This window comes from Chelmon rostratus, chromosome 2, assembly GCF_017976325.1.
Source record: "Chelmon rostratus isolate fCheRos1 chromosome 2, fCheRos1.pri, whole genome shotgun sequence".
In the NCBI taxonomy this organism is placed as follows: domain Eukaryota; kingdom Metazoa; phylum Chordata; class Actinopteri; order Chaetodontiformes; family Chaetodontidae; genus Chelmon; species Chelmon rostratus.
This window is the reverse complement of record NC_055659.1, coordinates 14,658,048-14,673,608: the sequence shown is the minus strand read 5'-3', so window position 1 is coordinate 14,673,608 and position 15,561 is coordinate 14,658,048. Positions and strand designations below refer to the sequence as shown.

General features: G+C 40.4%; 1 protein-coding gene across 2 annotated transcripts in view; it reads left to right on the top strand.

The window, feature by feature from the left end:
• Window positions 1–5,565, top strand: part of LOC121612049 (SLIT-ROBO Rho GTPase-activating protein 3-like) — a 33,606-nt gene extending 28,041 nt beyond the window's left edge. For both annotated transcript variants that reach the window (XM_041944807.1, XM_041944797.1), the window contains exons 19-22: window positions 104–284; window positions 1,014–1,154; window positions 1,346–1,661; window positions 3,090–5,565. In XM_041944807.1, coding sequence (XP_041800741.1) covers window positions 104–284; window positions 1,014–1,154; window positions 1,346–1,661; window positions 3,090–3,548 — 1,097 coding nt within the window. In that variant the 3' untranslated portion in view covers window positions 3,549–5,565. The remainder of the gene's footprint in view (window positions 1–103; window positions 285–1,013; window positions 1,155–1,345; window positions 1,662–3,089) is intronic.
• Window positions 5,566–15,561: the final 9,996 nt, after the last annotated feature.

The following is a 15,561-nucleotide window of genomic DNA, read 5'->3' as shown; positions in this document are numbered from 1 at the left end:
ATACAGACTGCAGCTGCACCTGAAAGAGCTGAAATAATCACAAGGCTCAAATTGGATTCTGTCACATTTCTTCACGCTGCACTTTGTGTTGTTTGTGCTGCAGAGTTGGAGCAGATTGAGGCCATAGCGAAGTTCGACTATGTGGGTCGAAGTCCGAGAGAGCTTTCCTTCAAGAAGGGAGCCTCTCTGTTACTCTACCTGCGAGCCTCTGAGGACTGGTGGGAGGGCCGACATAACGGCGTGGATGGGCTGATTCCACATCAGTACATTGTGGTACAGGACATGTGAGTGAAGACCACAAAACAATAACCTCGATAAGCTTTTGGTTACATCAAACAGTCATTAGTTAAGTATGAAACAGCATCAGAAAAGCGATCCAGCACCGTGAAGTCGGTACCTTGATTCTGCTGCAGGACAACAGCTACATCGGGCTTGGTCATTATTTATGTTGCTCTATTTTCCCAAAATGCATGTTTCTATTCTTATCTCCCTCGTGAGCTGTGTTGTTTTCAAAAAGCTTGGCCTTTCAAGACCTATGTGGGGATCAGTGTGAATAAAATGATTTCTCATTATAGCTAGTTGGAGTGGAAAAAAAACAAACAAAAAACAAATGGCCCCCAGTTAGCAATTAGCTATAGAGCCTTAAGGAGGAGCTTTCTTTTAACTGGACAAGCACTTAGGTCACCTGATCATCACTCCTGCAGCACAGGGCAGGCAACAAAATTAAAACCAAATTAAGAAGAGTGATGTATCGTATGTACGACCAACGCTGGCTTCCAGGGTCTGATCAGTGATTAAATTTTGTCTGTTAAAGTAATGAGGCTCTCTGTGCTGATGAGATTTTTGAGTTCTGGGTTGTTTTTGTGGCAAGAATGTAATTACTACGGATTCTTGCTTGCGCTTCGAGAGCTTAAACTTTTGCAGTTCGATCTGTCAAAGTAAAAGCCAGTGTTAACTTGTCTGAGGACAGAAGCAATTAATGGAGATCGGTCTCCTCTGTCTGCATCTATCAGGGATGATGCATTCTCAGATAACAGGACTGAAAGTGCAGCCAGCAGTGGACCACACCACGACGAAAGAGCCTCGTCCAGGAATGACCGCCAGTCTCCTTGCGAGCACACACCTGAGCACCGCTTTGGAGCAGCATTGGGACGGTGGGTTTAGTTTAAACTCTATTGGATATATGCCTTAGGTAGTGAGAGGGCGCAAGCACGCACAGTAGGGTTACACATGAGTAATTACAGCTTTTTGATGAACAAAAAAATCCATCTTTGCATTTTGAATTCCCATGTAAGTGTTCAAATCAAGAAATTCACACTAAGATTCAAACTGTGATTTTTCTTAGGGTCAGGGTGCGATCAGATGGAGCCGTAGTTCCACGCCACAGGAACGGCGCTGACAGTCACAGCCCCAGCCGAGCTGCAGACCAGCCCCCTAGGGTTATGCCTCGGCCCTGCAGCCCTCACAAAGTAGCTGTTAGCAGGGGTCCAGCAGACAGTCCAGAGAAACGCCGTCTCACCACTTTTGGCAGCGCCGGCTGTATCAGCCACCCGGACAGAAAGGCCTTTGTCGACAGCCACTCTCAACGATCTTCACCCAGCACCACCCGACACGCAAGCTTAGGAGACCACAAAGCCCTCGAGGCTGAAGCACTCGCTGAGGTGAGGGTTAGTGCTTGAATACACCTTGAAATGGACAAATACAGTGGAAGCTCTGGGTTGCTAAATTCTGGGAATATTCTAGGTGGAAACTTTCCATGGAAATTAACAGGAATTTATGGGAAATATGAGGAATAAGATGGATATATAGGGGTTATTTGCTCAGACTGTCTTAATAATGTCATATGCAGATATAAACAAGTCATTTGCCTTATTATAAACAGACATAATTGAAAACCCTTCTAAGATAAAATCAATGCTTTAGTTGAGTTGAACTTAAGTTAACTGAGTTGACTCAGTATGTATGGAAATAGATTAACTCCTCAATTAACACGCTCAATCATGCTACTGTACATCCCACATGGTAACAGCTATGTACCATAAACTAGCAGAAGGTGCTGTTTAACTGTTAATTTAAGATATATTCACTCCAGTCAAGTTTTAATTGAAAGCCTATAGTCCAATTGGCTCACACAGTGCTGTAATGTTGGCAGTAGTGTGGCTGCACATGTGCTGGTAGGAAACACTGTGCATGCAGAGGGTTGTAATTTCACTGAATTCCTAATTAGTAAAATGCTGAAAAATTATCTGCACATGTGATGGAAGAGTGTGCTGCTGAATGCAGTTCATGGCTACATTTCAATTAAACGGGCATAGTTTTTACCAAAGCATGCCATACGACCTAGTATTGCTAGTTTAAATAATAATAAGTTAAATTATAAATTCAGAAATTTCCAAACCCTTTGCAACCCTAATCCAGACACTGCATGTAGACTTTAGAAAGAGACATAGGTTTGGTGGAGGGTGACACATGAGGTCAGAGGTTAATAATACTTAATAATGTAGATTTCTGTATTATTAATATGCCTACCATACTAAAAGTCATTAAGTTTTGTTAATAGACACTTTATACTTTGATGGATCATTATTGTATGTAAATCATCACCAAAAAGAACACCATCCTTTACCACCTTATCTAACATTATATATTAGATTCATATCAAATTCTAGCATCTTTTTAGGAGGATATAAAGTGTAAATAGAAATGTAGATGAAATAATTTTTGTACCCAGTCTTCCTTTCAGGTTGCAGGTTCAGTAAAGGCTGTATGTAGCCTGAGAGGCAACACCCAGGGCAAAGAAAGAATGTTCACTGATCAATTAATGCTACTCCTAAAAAATACTGCTGTGACGGTACACTAATAACTGAATTTGAAGCGTTTCATATAGGGCTTGTATCCAAAGCCCTTTACAGTTTGCCTCTTACATAGTAACACACATCTGGATCCTGGGGGCTGGACAGTAAGAGGACACTTTTAAAGAGTAAATCAAACTGAAATTGCTCCCAGTGAAACTCACACACACCCTTGGGTTTATTTACTCGTTGCCTGATTGTTTGATATTCATTTTTCCCTCTGCTCATGTTTGTCAGGACATAGAGAAAACCATGAATACGGCTCTCCATGAGTTGCGTGAGCTGGAGCGACAGAATGTAGCCAAACATGCACCTGATGTTGTTTTGGACACACTGGAGCCCCTCAAGCACCCCGGTGGAGCCCAGGATCTGCCTGGCAGCCCTCTCCACACCATGGTGATCAGGGATCCAGACGCAGCACAGCGACGCACCAGCAGCAGCTCCTCCTCCGAGACCATGACCACTTTTAAACCTGCTCTGTCGGCGCGTCGGCCAAGCGCACCTCTAAGGCCCCCGCCTGTCAGACCCGTCCGGCCTGCTCCTGTGATTGGACAGGGACCGCACCGCTCCAGCAGCTCTAGTTCCTCTGGTCTTGGCAGCCCGGGCATCACGCCCACTGACAGGGTCTTTCCCAAACCTCCGTCGCCATCACCATCCACCTCCTCCTCATCCTCAGACAAACAAGGTAACATGTAGCTCCAGTCAGTCACAAGCCAAGTGGTTGAAGAACATTGTGGATACCGAGTGATTGTGATTGGCATCGCATTGACACCCGGTCTGTGTGATGAATATTTACCACTAATCTTGTACAGTGTAGGACGGCCACTGCTGGTTTTTGACAACTGTGTGCCCACACATTGACTTGTTGGCCAAGTTAATGTACTGTATTACAATATTACACAGACATAGAATTTAAATGATCATAGAATGCTACCATGCTGAATAGCCATGCTGGATGAAAAAGGGATGCACTGGAAAATACTTGTGTTTACTGAAATCTGACAATGAAACATCTCATGTTAGCAGGTTACAAAAATGCTGTGAGCTTGGACTTTGTATCTGGTTTCATGTTGCATTATGAGGGAACACTTAATGGACGATTTCACCACTGGTTATGTCGACATCCAGTCTGTGCTGGTGGTCTGTGTAGTCTTTTAAAACTATGAATCCTTGGCAACATTTATATTGACAGAAATTTCCTTAGAGAGCCTTTCCCAAAGTGCCAGCACATGCCAGCAAGCATCAGGTTTCCAGCGACAGGCAGACACCATGGCTGTGTCTGAAATCACTCTCTATTTATTGTGCAGTGCACTAAAATAACTGTTCGCCATTTTGCTTGAGTGTCTGAATTGAGGGTGGGAAACTCCCAACAATAGAATGAAAAAATTAGTTTGCATGGCATGTAAGCTCTTTTCTTCCAGCAGTCCCGCAATGCAATGCATTTTCTAAATGGAGAAAATGACAGTTGTGTGACGTTACGCCTGTTAGCGATAATGCAAAATGATGCTCGTTCATATGTGCTGGAAATCTCAATTTTTATTGTTCACTGTAGAGCAGGAGATTCCCAGACTTTTTCTCTTGGAGAGCCAAAACTGAAATTTAATGGTGTACCACAAGCCAAAAGAAAAACAACAAAAAAACAGCCTGCTATAGAGTAAACTCTCAAGTGTCTGTTAAATGGGGAGGTGTGTGTATGTGAACGAGGGAGTGATTTCAGACGCAGCTCATGGTTGAGTGGTTAAACCAGGGAAGAATTGCATTAAGTTGCAGTTCTTCTAGTGGCCACTAGATGCTGTTTCTAAGACAAACGCATGTGTATTGAGCCACTATTTTGGAAAACTCAAATTTCGGCACCGCCTAGATACTGCAGAAAGCAGCTCTTGCTACACCGCCACGTTGACTAATTTGTATACAAAAAAAACTTATTGAAAAAAAAAAATCCTACACATAATTGCTTTAAACTCACTGGAATTACCCTCCAGTATCTCTCATGAAATGCTCAATGAACTTTTTTCCACTGGAAGAAGAGTAAGGCGTTCCAAAGAAACGCTCCAGGAAACAGGAAAGAAGAGAACGAAACTTATCTCAGCCATCTAAGCCAAAACGATCTATTTCTCATTCATTCATGACCAGGACGACCAGGCTGCGGAGCTACAGTTACACACAGAACGTTACAGACATGCCACCTCAGTCCCTAATACAAGGAAATAAAGATGAAAATCAGTAATATGTTCTTATAATATAGTCATCTCTCTATATAAAAAGATTAGCTGTGTTACCTCAATAAACAAGTAAAACGTTCTCCTACAATTCAAGTGACTAATGCACTTCTGAACACTACAGGGAACTGTGCCGCATTTGTAGGTTCTGTGTTTTCATTTTGATGAAGTTGTACTAGAAACATGATATAGCACATCAGTATCATTGAAGCTTGCATAATGTCTAGATTGCACACGGTCAGTTCAGGCTGTGTGGGTGTTTAGATGAACTTGTTTACTGTCGCTGGTGTTTGTCGTCTGTCTTATAAGGATGATCAATATATCTTCAAAGTGTAATAGGTACATTGGATTGAATATATACATACTGTTAAAGGATACTTGTATAAATAACATTGTATGATAGGAACAGGATATATTATCATGTCTAGTCTGTAGATTTTTGTAACTCTTATCCTTGCACAAACATTAACAAAACAATAAATCAATGAAACCTCGCAGGAATGTCTTGTTTCACTGTGTTGTGACGTTCAGTAAAAATGTGAAGTGCTGAGTGGAGGTGACTGAGGATGAATGGCAGGTAATGATGATAATGTTTGTGCACCACATGTATTTGAAATGCATCAAACGTTGAATCTATACAGAGAGCAGTGACTCTTCATTGTTATTCTCTGTTTAGCTTTAATGTCCTCGCAACACTGAGCAGTTGTATGAACATAACATCACTCAGCACGTTTCACTCCTGCATGCAGCGACTAGAGTGGTCGTGCAGTGCCACCTACTGGACAGCATGGATTTAATGCTCATCCTGTGAAAAGATTACAGGAAGCATTTAAAAATAAAGGAAATACCAGCATAAAATGCACCAGAGCACCAAAAGCTGCCAGAGCAGTCTGCAGATAAGCATATATCTTGTCTGGAGTGTCTGGATCTTTAAGGTAGGGTCACGGCTTCGACCTGTTTGGTGTTTTGATGAAGCTGTTGCCTCTTGAGGTGGAAACAACCTGAATAAAATCTGGCACCTGTGACATAATAATAGTGGTAATCTGTATTAAAAAGTAAGTACATTCACTCAAGTATTGTACTTAAGTACAGTTTTGATGTGTTTTACTTGAGTGTTTCCATTTTGTGTACTTAATACTTGTACAATACTAGAAGTTCAGAGGTAAATAGATAATTTTGACTCAACTACATTCAGCTTTAGTTACTAGTTATTTTGCAGGTTCAGATTTTACATGTAAAATATGGGCAACAAATGACATAAAATGCACGTTATAAATGAAGTGCATATGAAGTTAAAATGAACGAATTCACACCAACATTAAAATGTAGCCCCATGTTAATGCATTGATAATAATATTGGTATAAAACTCTGAATGAGGTTGTTCCGCATTGTGAAGTATAATTTGCTTACAATACTAATGTACTTGTACTTAAGTAAAAACATTTTACCTTTACTAATAATTGCTTTTTTTTACTTTTACTTAAGTACAGGATCTTAGTATTTCTTCCATCACTGATAGTAATGTAATGTATTATTTACATTTCTTACATACTCAATCAAGGCATTCACTTACCACTTGTGCCCTGTGGATGGAGGTATTGTCATCCTGACGCAAAGAGAGAAATATGACTCAAAATGTCTCTTAACCTTCTGAAATGTTTTTCATTAATAAAAATAGCAATACAACAACGTAAAACAACTCAATTACAAGTAAAACCTCCGCATTAAATATCCCACACAACTAAACATACAGAAATAGCGTCAGATAAATATACTAAAAGTACCAAAAGCAAAAGTACTGCAGAAAACCTGAGAGTGATTATACTTTATTATACATTATAGGATTTTTAATACTAAAGCAGTAATGTGTGAGTAGCATTTTACTGATGGAAGTGGAGATAATTTTAACTACTTTTTTATACAGTTAAGTAGTTCGGGCCAGTGGTTCCCAACCTAGGGGTTGGGTCCCCTCCAAGGGGTCACAAGATAAATCTGATGGGTCATGAGATGATTAATGGGAGAGGAAAGAAGAAACTGTGTGTACACGGATTTCTTTTCCTTCGCTTTTCTCTTAAAAGGAGAAGTGTGTGTTTGGGGGAACTGATAACTGACAAAACATTTGAAACATGAGGAGGAGCTGTGCTGCTTTTTTTTTTTGTAAGAGTTCACAACCGAAACAGTTCAATCTCATCAATACGCTACTTATATGTCTTCAAGTACAATCTTAATTTGAAATAAAAGCAGTATATAGCTGTCAAACAAATGTAATGAAGTAAAAAGTACAGGTAGTTACGAAGTACAGTGCTTAAGTAATTATACTTCATTACTTTCCACCACTGCTCTACCCTTTGCACCACCTCACATGCAAGATAAACTTCAGCTGACAACGACAGCGTCTCTTTCAGTACTCTGTATAGACTTTTAAATCTGCTCGAACATTACACCAGCATTTTCTCTCAACTGCTCATCTTATTTCTCCTCATATCTTGAACAAATATGTTCATTTATTTGTTTATCTGATGGGGGCAGAGCACATTAATGAACATCAGTATAAAAATTCAAGATGTAAACAAGCCGGATTTAAGCAAAACTGCGAATTTACCTCTGTAGTCCCCAGGCAGGAAGCAAAAAAGAGTAAAATTACAGTGAACAATAAAAAATACATGAGTAAAAAAGACCAAATACATTATGTAACATATCCAGTTAGGAGTGGCCACAGTTCTGGTTTGCCTTAAGTCACTGTTTGACTCTTCCAGTGTACACAACATGTCAACAGCACCTACGCCGCTGTTCTTTAAACAAGTTCATGCTCGTATGTGTTTTTTTTTTTTTTTATCTCTGAGCACACACACGTGTAGCCCTCCATCCTCAAGCTCCGCCACACACACTTCGATCATTTCAAGTGGAGGACTTGCTGATGTGGAGGTCAATGCCCTGAGAGAGAAACTGAGCTGAAATAACTGATTACCGTCTGATTATTACAGATTATCAACAGCTAAAACACATAGTTCGGATTAAAAAGAGAAAATATATAAAATGGAGATGGATGCGGGTAAAACAGACACATGCGGTCTTTCTCTACGTTGTTTTGTTTCAAGGTCATCCTGGTTGACTGCCTTATTTCTTCCATGTCCAGCACACAGGTTTAATTCATTTAGGTGTGTTTATTGAGATTAAAGTGGTAATATAATCAGATTATGACCTTGCTCCGGGACTGAATGGCTGCCAAGAGGGAGCGGACCACCCATGGACTAACACCCAGCTTTCTAGCCTGTGGCTTCCTGCTGTAGTTCAAAAGGCCTTTTCATTCATGCTGTGATATGATTAGCGAGGCCACCAGAGTTGCAGCTAACACAAGGTTAGGGCTTGTGGCATCGATGCGCTCAGTATTTCCAAACAATCGCTCGGGTCCCAGGGTATTAGGATGTAAGTGTTGTAATACAGCACTCGAGTAAATTAAGAATGTTGTTCCTCGTGGCTCCTCTTGACATGTCTGTTTAGCTGTTTGGAGTAATGAGTCTCTGGCTAAAGCACAAATGGTCCAACGCTGTTTTTATTCATTTGGAGTGTTTAATTTCCTCATTTAATCTATGCTTCTGGCATAAATATTGCTACAGCAGCTAGCCAACATGCCACAGTCTCTAGTAGGAGATGGTAATCAAAGCAACGGGCCAAGTATCACTAAATTGTATTGTTGTACTATTTCCAATACACTGTATTTTAAAAATAATTGCTTGATTTTAATTTATGTTGTTCCCTGTTTCTCTCTGTGTCATCCTCTTGTGATGATGATGATGATGATGGTCATCTTCTAAAACAGGCTCAGCCTTCCCTCCCTGGCGACTCGATATCAATTGAAGAAAAAAATCCTGTTTAAATACGGTTTCCAACTTTTTTTCCTTTTTTTTCTTTTGTTTGTGACCCATAAAACCTGCAAACAAGCAGAGACAAACTGCGACACTATCGTACTGACATACTTTTTAGTTGAAACTTGTTAGCAAACGTTCAAACATCCAGCAGACACTGAGAAACATGAGCACTCATTTGAAGATGCGAAACAAAACAGTTCGGTTGGAAGCTAAAAAACCCCCCGAAACAATGCAAAGACGCTATAAACGCGAAATAGAGAGACTGTCAGCAGATAATTCTCTTAGGTTCTTCGCTATGAGCGACACAGTTCACATACAAGTAATCATATGACCCATTGTGAATAAAAGAGAGTAAAATATTGATAATAGTCACTTTAATGCAAAGCATGGTTTACCTGCCCCCTCATCACAAAGTCTATGAGTTGTGAGCAATTCTGAATGAATGAAGCAGCCTGATTATGGAAAACCCTCATCAGGCTTCATTTTGAATATTCTGATATGCTTGAAGGAGTAAAATAGTACAACAGTATTTCCTGAAAAAGCACACAGATCGGAGAAACGTCTGTAAAATAAATAGATCTCACCGGAGAAGAATTCAGATTTTTATGATTTCCTACTCCAGTAACCATCCCACAACCGCTCAGATTCATAATGACCAATAATGAGATTAAATTACGCTGCCGCAGACTCATTTCCTCCATTTATAGCAGATCTGTTCATGGTTTGATCAGGTCTGCTTGTGTGTCAGTCAGAGGGAGGTGTGTGTTTGTTGTGGCATCTGTTTGACAAAGGCACGTAGCTGACGATTTCAGTTGCAGCTCGCTTGATCTATTGACCTGTGTTAAATCAACCAGTGACACTGTCTGACTCAGTATTTGTGCTCATTTGACATGGAATTAATTGATAAGATGCTTATCCACAGTTCAGTTCACCGCTAAGACTTAAGACTGTAATGTGCACTGAACTGGCTCACAGTTCCACATTACAATTAGTTTTAGATCTTATTTTTCAATAATACGCTTCAAACATGAAACAGGGTCAGAAGGGTTCATTTATCTTATATAGTAATATTATGAGTATGATGTAAGATATCCTTCATTTTGTAATTTGAACTAAATAGACTGTAAGTCATTTCTCAGTCACCTATTCACAAGTACTTGTTTTTCAGTATTTCAAGTATAACTCAAACAAAAGGAACAATTTTCCTGTCATATTCATACCTTTCTGTGAGAAAATGAACCAACCATTATCCGGCCCCGTTTGAATTGCTTCTTAGAGTCCACACTGGTTCACTTGCTGGTGCAAATACCCCAGAGTCATCTCAGTGTCATAAATGTGATTAACCTCATGATTCTGTTTGATCAGAGCATTTGGAAGAAGTTCGACCTGACAGGAAAAAGTGATTCACACATACACATGGGTTGAAAGTCACTGAAATTATTACGATTGTCAACAACTCAAATTGCCAGACTTCGAGACTCTTTCCATTTTTATTTTCTGTTATGTGCTGCCATGTGACATAGTTCACTGAAGTTGTGCTCAGAAAATGTGGACCAATGAAACTGCACCCCCTCCCAGCCCACTCCCATCTTCCACACCATTAGCTCTTAGTGTATAGTTTTAACTGAGCTGAACTTATTGCTGGCCACAGACTAACCATGTCATATGACTCATTCACTGCAAACTTTTGCATCAGCTGCATGTTCCAAATTAACAAAATGCAAAATCAGTAGTGTATGTTTTGCACGGTCCATGCAATTCAGAATACGACTACGGGAGTAAAAAAAAAAAAAAACACAACAGATCCATCAGATTTTAATTACAAAATATTGTTTGCATGCTAGTGTGCCACTGATATAAACGGTTCCTTGTTTCATGCTCTTGTATATTTTCCACACTGACTGATTTGACAAATTAGGGAACATGGCTAACTTTGTCCACATTTCATAAAATAGTCAATGCTGAAGATAAAGCGTTTGTAATGTACCTTCATGACTCCTTTAATTTATTGTAAGAAACATACAGTATGCATTGGTTATCTATTAAAGTAATTTTCCACTTTTTTATACCCCCTGTGATTATTGCAACATGTTTTTTTTCTGGGAAAGCTGCCTAATATGAGCCAGAATTACCTGGAATTGGAATGCAGACCTTATATCTATATCTCGGCATATCTGGTTACATTTCCTTGTCAAGGCTATATTTTATACTGTATGGGTGGTCAGACTAACAAAATAAAATAGGACGATTTTCATGGTCAGGAACAGCTGCCAACTGCTGCCTTGTTACCGGATCGTTGTGCTCTGCAGGTATAGTACACTCCCTGCAGGAACATGCCTGAATATGATATGGTCCCTTTCACCTCTCCAACTGGCTGACTGGGTCAGCCTCAACAGAAAGCTGCTGTTGGTAGATGGAAAAGTCATCTGTTGTCTATCAGTTTGTTTAACTTTGGTTCAATCAGGCAAGTCAGCAAAAACAAACAAACAAAAAGTTTATTTTGGTGCAGTGATGCTTCAGAGAAGTCAGGAGGACTCTGAGAAGTAATGATTTGATTAAACAAACTTTGGCGGACATTTCGGGCAAGATGCAATGCAACAGAAAACTGAGGCAAGACAGTGAAACACAAAGCCATCCTGACATTGTCAGGCAGCTACATTTTGAATTATTAGGATGCATGTGTCGTATTGAAACATACATTTCAGCTTCGGCTTGGTTTGTTTTAGTGAGTATAAAAACTTTCTTAGTCAATACCCGATCGAATTTAGGTGCGATGTAGGCCGACGACTAAACATGGAAATAGGCTAATATACCTTGTTCATAGGCTATTATTGGTAATAGTTGTCTAAATGTCCAAACATCACATATATATTACATTTTCACTTTGTTTTTAAGAGTTAGATGAGAAAACACAATATCATCTACAAGTGCGCAGCTAGAGCCAGGAGGTGGCTAGCCTAGCTTAGCATAAAGACTAAAAGCAGGGAGAAGGGCAGCAACTTAGTTATTAGTGTGTTAGTGTAGATTATTTTGGAAGCAGGAACCAAGCTAGCTGTTTCTTTTCTTTATGTTAGCTAGGCTAGCAAGGCTAATGCCACTGTACGCTACAGTTCCTCTCAGCTAGTTCTTGGAAAGTTCTTAAAAGTTATATAACACACATTTTGCTTTCAGTAACCGGCGGTCATATGAGTCTTGAATACAAATCTTTAAACCAATAATGCTCACGGGCAGATAAGGGAAGTAGCAACGCCACAGAAGCCACCGCACCAAGACTCCAGTTGTGTTTTCCATTTTAGCAGTTTATGTCCTCCCTCAGTCATTTAATATGAAGCTTTTGTGGCGAATGTTAAATGAGGGCTTTTTTCTGGTTTCATAACACCAGCCCAGATAAGTGTTTAAGTGGTGCTTTGACTTCACATTAGCTGCAGCAAAAGGACAATTTGTGAAAGCAAAAAATTAGCCTACTGTTCAGGCTAATTAGATGAGAAGACACACAAACTTCTGCCCAGTTAGACTTGTGCAAACAGCTCAGAGGAACAGCAGTACTTTGCTTTTATTTGTCAAAGGTGGATGGGAGAGGTCAGGGTCAAAGGAGGTAAACTTGTGTGTTTTTTCATCTAATTGAATAAAATGAAGAGGAACATCATGAGGACCACTGGAGGCTCAGAAGAGACAGGGCAGAGAAACAGCGCTACGACTGAACCACTGGCAACCGAGGGAGGCGTGTGATAAAATCTCTGCAGAGCACAGAACTGCTAGAAGTCATGTTGTGAGTTGAAAATATTGAATTGCTTTAGCATGGCTGAGTATGAGAGTGGGAAATTAAAATGTAAGTGGAGTGAGCCCTGCCACGCAGCCTCTGGCTCCTCTTGCCCCTGCTGTGCGAGAGGTGCAAACATCCAGGTGCCTGTTTCCAATCAAAGGGACACGGTGGGTTGAGTCAGCCCGCCCCCATCGGCTCCCTGGCTCTGCTTGATATTACCAGCAACAACTGGAAGGTGCTGAGGTAACTGTCGGGAGATGTAGGGGCCCGATCAACTAAAGCTCTCAGTAGACAGGAATTTTGGCCCGAGAGGAAGAAGGAGAGAAAGCAGTCAGATAATAACTGATGACCGGAGGCAGACGTCAAAGTGCCAAAATCCTCCTGGCGGGTCACAGTGATTAATATCTCATTCAGTGAGTCTCACGATCCATCACCAGTGGAACTAATGCGCTCATGGAAATATGCAGGTTATCAGTGTCCTGCAGGTGAAGGGGATAGATCTGGATATGAAGAAACAATTCTCCTCTCAACATCAAATTAAAACTTTTCTAGCTCTTTTTAACTGAAGATTGCTTTACGGTGAAACTGATTCAGGATGTGACCTTGTAGAGGGCACAGTAGGTAATTCCCACGGAGCAAAGGCTTCATTGACTGTTTCACTAATCAATATTTTTATGTTCAACCTGTAACAACAGATTTTTAGCCATGTGGGGGTATTGGAAAGAGGACAACACTGGCATACTGTATCATCACCTTTTTTAAAGTTGATGTTAGCTGCTGCACTTCTTCAGCTGATATGACAAATGAAAACGATCCCCACACCAAAACCTCCAAACTAGACACAATTAGTGTAAAGATTTCCCCTGACAAAGAAACTAAACCCTCGTCACGTACGGATGCTTGGTCAGGACCCCTTGGCATCACTTTTCCAGGCACTGGGTACCCCTTTAGCGTTTATTTTTCATCATGCAGGTTGTCTGATAGACTTCTACAGACAGAACAATGCGTCAAATGACATATGAAGAGCAACTGTTTCACCATGTTAACCACATGTTTATTATTGTTTTCAGCAAGCTTTATTTTGAAAGTGTAAGCAGACGTTGTATATCTATTATTGCTGGAGACCAGCACGCTGTAAAAGCTAAAGGGTAAGCTAGCGCCTTAAAAAGGGGCTCTGACCAAAGGGGCTCTGACCAAACGCCTGTACGTGACGATTTGGGAGAGGGAATGTGTTGATGTGATTCTTGACACAACTGCTAGTGCATACTGTATATCTTTACCGAGGCAAAATTGTCAATAAATTACTTTTATTTGTAATGGTGACTCTTTCTGCTTTCTGCTACTTTCTCTTTTGCAGGCATGGATATTTCTCCCAGCACTGTTTTAAGTGTGAGTTAAAGGTCAAGTGACTCTTAAATGAGTTAAGGTGATACTTCCTTTCTGATGCGTTCAGGGACACACTGTTATCTCAGAAGCCGACATGGGGTCAGGGCTAGGAATCGGTTTCCATTTCATCATCTACCTTGGCTGTTAACACGGACTGTGATGTGACACATTTTGAAACTGGCATTATATCGTTGCATGAGAACTCACCCGCCTCCATCTGTTTAACATATAACTGGAATTTCTATCCATCAAGTACAAGGTCCAGAGGGTCAATTATGTAAATGGCCAGCAGCAGCATATCCTGAGATTTGATACGGATGGAGCTTCTTAAATCTCATGAATAGCTTGAAGCCTTGTTACTACATTACACTGCTGAGAGCTCCCCAGTATCGATTTCATGGATATCATCTTTCTCTGTTTAATATGAGATACAGATGTAGGATCGCTTTCCCACATTTGAGATGCAATGTGTTATATATGAAAGACTGCAGCGGGGGCTTGTTTGTTTGCTTAGCCTCTGCTCTTCCTGTGGACCAGAAGTGGGCAGCCACAGTGGACAGTGGCATTAAGCTGCAAGAGTCTCATGGGTAAAAAAAAAAAGCTCTGAGGGATGAAGGACTAAATGTGTTTGGACATCCACACACGCTACCACTGCGTACTCTGCCTTCCTGACTTTGCCTAAGGACACTCGATGACAATAACTTTGTAAAACAATTTCTTTTGAATATCTCAGAAGTTGATTATATTTTGTTCCTTCATGCTTAGAGTTTTAGTAACTGACCTCCTTGAGGCAACTGAAATGTTTGTTGTGCACACAATTTGCCATTCTAGACACACCAACTGCTTTGAAGAAGACTCCTCAGCTGTTTGTGCTAATTCTGTTTGCGCTAATTAGCAAATGCTAGCATTCTAATGCACTTAGGTGATGAACATGGTAAACATGATATGTTACCTGCTAAACACCAGCATGTTTGCATTGTCATTGTGAGCATGTTAGCATGCTGACGTTAGCATTTAGCACCCAGCTTCACAGAGCTGCTAGTATGGCTCATAGTCTTGTTTATTGCTCCATATACCGCAATGTTACATACTGTTGTTCTCATTTGAAAATGATCAGACTGAACCATTTAATGCCCAAGTACTGGAAAAGTTTATAGTCCGTAAGACTTTAAAGACCTTTTCAAATCCGTTTGGATAAACTCAAAAAGGTTCTGTGCAAGCTAAAAATTACACAGATAGATCAATAGATAGGGAGATAGATTTTTCTGATAATGTGTGAGTACTCCATGCTTTAATGCCACCCTTGAAACATATGAAGCAGGTCTAAGTACACTTTCATATCATATCATCATAATTTTCCACAGCTGCATTAAAGCAATTGAAGTTGCGAAGTACAGTAATGACTCCTGAAGCCTATGAAATCCATTTCCATTTCTTTAAGCTTTGGTGATCATGATGGGCTGCAGATCAT